This window comes from Fragaria vesca, linkage group LG7 (assembly GCF_000184155.1).
Source record: "Fragaria vesca subsp. vesca linkage group LG7, FraVesHawaii_1.0, whole genome shotgun sequence".
NCBI classification, from domain to species: Eukaryota; Viridiplantae; Streptophyta; class Magnoliopsida; order Rosales; family Rosaceae; genus Fragaria; species Fragaria vesca.
In genome coordinates this window covers 830,177-835,855 of record NC_020497.1, presented here as the reverse complement: position 1 = coordinate 835,855, position 5,679 = coordinate 830,177, and the positions used below count along the sequence as shown (strand labels likewise).

Below are 5,679 nucleotides of genomic sequence, written 5' to 3'. Positions count from 1 at the left end.
ATCTACCATGAGCCAACGACGGGTGACAAGGATTCATGGCAGCGGGTTTTACACTGGTTGGTGGAGGCGTGATTTGCACAGGTTGGTAGAGGCGCGGCTCGACGGTGGTTGTGGCAGGTTGGAGCGGTGAGGCTTATAGTGGAGGTGGGAGGGGTTCAAGGTTTGAGGCGACGGCGACTGGGCAGAGGGAAAGAACCTGCCATGTTTTTTTCGCCGGAGGGGATCGGTTTCGCCGGAGAAGAGGAAGGGAGGAAGAAGAAGAGCTAGGAAAAAAAAAATGTGTCAGCCTGTGACTGGTGGGTCACACCGTCGACGTGGCACGACCGTTGCACGTAAGATTTTCTCTCACCTCTTTGAGGTTGGGGTTTTCTTTTTCATATTTGGCAGCCTTGATTTTGGCTTGGTGGAATTTTGATCAACACTTGGGACCCGAGTCGCTTTTGACTTCTAATCTTAGTTCTGACACATGTGCTCATATTGATCTGGTATTTGTTACAGGTCTTGAGAGTTTGTTTGTTAATTTTTGAGTTTTTGACACCTCGGTTAATCGAAGTACTGTTAAGCGAATCACCTTTCTTAGGTGATTGATCATATTATATCACTGGTTACAACTACGGTTACTATTACATTTACACTGCTCTTGTGACATATATGAGAATATGATTGCTTGGATACACATGTTTAGCGTATGCAAGTTTATCATGATCAGCTGACGTTCTCTTCAAGTTGAGTTAAAAAAAAGACTCTAAAAAAGAAGATGATTCGATCTAACAGACAGTATGAGAAGATTGCAGTTGAAGCCTGCTGCAACTGCAACTGCAACCTCTAGATAGAGGAGGGAGGAGGAGACTTGGGAGTGAGAAAATGGGAACAGTGGCATTTCACCATATATTCACATCCATCAAGCGCAGTAAAAAAAGAAAAAAAGAAAAGAAAACAAGAGCAGTCAAAAAAATGATAATAAGGAATCTATAATTACGTCTTGGCTCTCAATCCCCAAATTTGCAAGGGCCCTGGCCTCACCTGTTCTGGTGAGTGTGGCAAGAAATAATTCCAATTTCCAATTCATATTGGATGGAGATGGAGATGGAGATTGTTCATGATCAGCTGACGTTCTGGTGCCACGTGTGCGACATGAGCGTGACTCTGCCGGCGACGACCGTCGCCTGTCCACACTGCTTCAGCGACCTCCTGGAGCTCATGGACTACTCCACTCATGCTCCAGAAGCAGACCGCCTCAACAGCCCACTCCTCCGCCGCCTGATCCACCATCTGTCCGCCGCCGACGTCCTTCCGCCCCCGCCCGCTAATGTCTACTTACTGCCGGCTTCCAAGGCCTACGTAGACGTCATCCCGACCGTGAAGATGACGTCACGTTCAATGACGGTGTGCGCTGTTTGTAAGGAGCAATTTGCGGAGGATGCGGAGGCTAAGCAGCTGGCTTGCAGCCACGTGTACCATCCTGACTGCATCCTCCCTTGGCTTTCTTCCCGCAGTTCATGCCCCCTCTGCCGCTTTCAGCTCCCCACCGACGTCGACCACCCTCCAGACTCCCAACACCGACTTCAACGTCTTGTCCATTACCGTCTTCAACTCCACGACCACCGCAACGGTTTGTTTTCCTTCCCACTTTCTTCATTCTTTGAAATGTAGGAGAAAATTATCAATCACAGCTCAGCTTTCTTGTTTTATAGCTCGCTAGGTTCCAGGATTTTACTCAGATTATTACATTTCGATATGACAGCATTAGTATAATGGTTCAGGTAAACAACAATTGCCTGTACTATGAATCCAGGTTTGCATCAGGAGTCTCGGCATTGTATCTGTTTTCTTCAGTAAATGGTAGATTCTTACCAAGTATACATTCATGATCCTTTCGTGTTACTTGACAGCCCGTAGAGATTTTTAATGAGAAAAAAGGCGTTTGTTTGTTGAAACAGAACAAGAGAACTATACTGGCCCTGACTACCTTACAGAACAATTAGGCGTAAATGATGCTTTCTAGTAGTTTTGAAGTTTTACCATCACAAATGCATCACAAATTCAACGTTACGTGGCTTAACTTATACTACTTACATGTGTCTGTCTTTAAACGTCAAGTACCTGTTTAAGAGTGAGGTTTGTGGTTTCTGGATCTAATTTCAGTATCTAATTACAGACAAGACATGACTAGCCACCTACAATCCTAAGAGATCTTGCATCTAGTCAAGTTATCACTTTTCTAGTCTAATGTTGTCAAAAAGGTAAAAGGAATGAAAAAGGATTTGGCTTGCTTAGGGAAAGGGTTACCATCCTTTGGAATTGATATAGGCTTGCTTCAGGAGTTTCCTAACATTCACTTTTGAGGAACTGGGTAGTTATACAATACATCATGATTCATAAAATGCTTTGCTTTCACATTTTGCTTCTAGCAGACCTGAGGGCAGTGAACTATTTCATATCATTCATTCAGGTCTGTATATATTTATATTATAGCCATCCTGGGATGAATTTGATGGTTACCACCAGGTCAGCCTAGTTTTGTGTGGGATTTGAATTGAAGATTCCTACAAGCTACAAACTGCAATCTTATTCATGCAAATTTGGGACTACTTTAAAGATAAACAGATTTCTGTTTTGCTCTTGTTCTGTGGAAACAGGCGTAGTCTTAAATGGTACCTTAGCAAATAACTGATTGTAACCAAAGTAACCCTTTGAAAAGAAATACCATAATTTGTTAATCAATGGTTTATAGATGTTTTCATTGCGATTACAACACGTTGATGAAATTGTTTGGGATGCAAGTTACAATATCTGACCTAGCTTTGGCATGGCATATTCCTGATTTCTGATGACCAGGGTGGTTACAATGCTCTGTCAACTGGAAAGTCATGTTTCTTAACTAGCTTGTTTCGTCTTTTAAATACAAAATACCAAATAATTAAGGCTTGTGATTATTTGGATCTGGACTAATACATCTATTCTAATATCTTGACAGCAGGTGGGTTACAGTAAAATGGTTTTGGATGAATCTGAAAGTTCTTATACAAAAACTGGAGTGTAATTCTGCAGCGAGTGGTTCCACTTTTTCTTGTTTACCTTTTTGGTTGGTTCAGCAAGTCAATAACACAGATCTCATGAACGTCAATTGTGCATTATTCCCACCTTCTCCCTCTCCCACTCCTTTTTAGAGCCGGGGGTTCAAGTAATCTATTTACCTTCTTCGCCTCCAGCATCAGTTAATTCATAGAAGGCTTGTCTACGTCTGTGGTTTATGTGGAATCAGAGTGTTCTCAACTTCTCTGTTCACTTTAGCAGTAAACCTTTGATCGGAATACTCTTCCATGATGTAACATGTATTTGACACACTGACACAGGCAACGATATATTTGTTGTGAAACTGAAAAGTCGCAGCTGTGCGGATTCCATCTAGAATCCAAATAACATATTTTTTTTTGCCGGGGTGATGTTATTATTATTATGATAATAGAGATGTCCAAGTAGGATTTGACTACTAGTTGTTCAGTTGTGTACGATAGAATGTGAGAATTGATTTTAGCTGGTGATCATCGAGGTGAGGTGAGTTGGGTTGAGTTAGATACACGTTGATATCTGAGGAGATTAACTGATTAAGACTTGCCGTGGAAGCAAGAGAAAGAAACTAATGGTTGAAAAATCCGGCCGGCCCCAGACTCCGATCTGTATAGTAAAAGAAGGCCAAAAGGCAAGGCAGGCAGGCTGCGCAACTAATCTGCTTGGTCATTTCAACAAGTCGTCTAGCGCTTATTATATCCCGGTCATTTCTACACGTGAAATGAATCAATCGGACAAACACGTCCTAATCACTCAATATGCATGCAATTGGATTAGGTTAGTGATGATGATCGCCATGGATCTACATGTATTGGATAAGAATCAAGGACTACTTGGTTTGACCCAGTCCCAGTTCCCTCTTCTTCTGCTTGACATTTCAAGTTTCAAGTTTCAAGTCTCAACTGCTTAACATGTTTAGTTTGGTCAACACAGCATGTAATTGCCACGAACGCGACCAATTCTAGACTTGTGTTACGGCAAGTCAAACAGGTTGGCTAACTCATTCATCATCCACGCACACCCCTTAATTCCCTATAAATATACACATATATAGGCATGTCCATCTCCATTACTAATTGTTCATCGATCTGGAAGCAGATAACTAGCTAGCAGAACTACCGATCATATTCATTATCTCGATCTACACCATGGAATTGAGCTTAGCAGATACGTTGGTGAAGATAGCCCTGTTTTTCCTGGTTCAGGGTTTGGTGTATCTCATCCTTTCCAAGTCATCAAACATCTTCTCCTCCAAATCCAACATGATGAGATCCCATAGCTTCAAACCAGCTCGATCTGTAAGTATTCGTCGCATGCTCGCCACTCTTGCCGACTTACCTGCCGGTGGTGAGCTCTCTCCTTCATCCAGGGACCTGCATTCCCCCAGTTACCAACAAAATTCAAACTCCAGCCTACATCTCAATTGATTGATTACATTTCTGTCTCAAGCTTCCATGTACAAGATTGTTACAGTGCGCGCGTTAGTCTCATCATCATTTGCCTGTATATATGTGCGTTGGTGTGTGTTAGCTTACTGAGAGTTATATTCGTTTCTTCTTTATTCCTATTATGAGTGTATTTCTTGTTTTCTTCATTCTTTGAGAGATAGGGTATGTAAATGTAAGCCTGTTCATTCACTGGGAACAATTGTTACGTCGAGCAGATCGCTCGAGTCAAATGAATTGCATCGATTACACAATCACGAGTTTATTTATATGAAGCGTGCATCTATAGGTTGATCATCACTGTTTTCTTCAATGTCAATTGGATCTTTACAAACTCATGTATATGTGATATAAATCTATATGGTATGTTTGGACCTGCGAGGAAATCACATTTCGTGTAATCTCAGAGCATGCACCATAAATCTATATGGTATGTTTGGATCTTTACAAACAATCATGAATTTCTGCTTGTTCTTCCTGATACTTAAGTAGTTATTGTATGTTACATGATCAGTTACTTAAGCTTAGTCAGTACACGGATAGTTACATATTGCCAGTTACATGTTCATGACACATTGCAAATATCAACAAAATAGTATTACTAAATGCTAGTTACATGACCTTCAGTTGTTACATCAATAGCTACATAAGTACATATTAATTTAGCAGTTGCAACAACAAGTCCATGTCAAATAAAAGGTTGTTACATTGCCAGTTACATGACATTCAGTAGTTACATGGATAGCTATTTATCCATTTTAATAGTTACAACAACAGTTACATGTTCATGTCATGTAAAAGATAGTTACATTGCTAGTTATATTTCCAGTTACATGGTTTTCAATAATTACATGGATAGTTACGTATCCATTTTAACTATTACATATCATCGTCAACCTCCAGTCCATCCATTTTAACTGTTACATATCATCATCAACCTCCAGTCCATTTTCGCCAACACTACCTCGCCTTTACTCCCTCTTTTTAGTTCATTGATAACTAATGAACAAATAAGTGGTAGTTACATTGGTAGTTACATAACCAGTTACATGACTTTAAATAGTTACATTGTCAGTTACATGTCCAAAAATGGCTAGTTACATGACCAGCTACATCATTTTCAACAGTTACATGGCTAGTTATATTGTCAGTTACTTCAATT

The 5,679-nt window shown here is 40.7% G+C and overlaps 1 protein-coding gene across 1 annotated transcript; it reads left to right on the top strand.

Moving 5' to 3' along the window:
- The first annotated feature begins 962 nt into the window (after nucleotides 1-962).
- LOC101305400 (E3 ubiquitin-protein ligase RING1-like) lies at nucleotides 963-3,464 on the top strand. The gene is made up of 2 exons (XM_004306434.1): nucleotides 963-1,612; nucleotides 2,981-3,464. The coding sequence occupies exons 1-2, from the start codon at nucleotides 1,075-1,077 to the stop codon at nucleotides 2,992-2,994; spliced, it is 552 nt and encodes a 183-aa protein (XP_004306482.1). The 5' UTR covers nucleotides 963-1,074; the 3' UTR covers nucleotides 2,995-3,464.
- Nucleotides 3,465-5,679: the final 2,215 nt, after the last annotated feature.

Bases quoted from the DNA above. Each gene is read 5' to 3' on its own strand.
- LOC101305400 (XM_004306434.1), top strand. From the start codon at position 1,075: ATGGAGATGGAGATGGAGATTGTTCATGATCAGCTGACGTTCTGGTGC.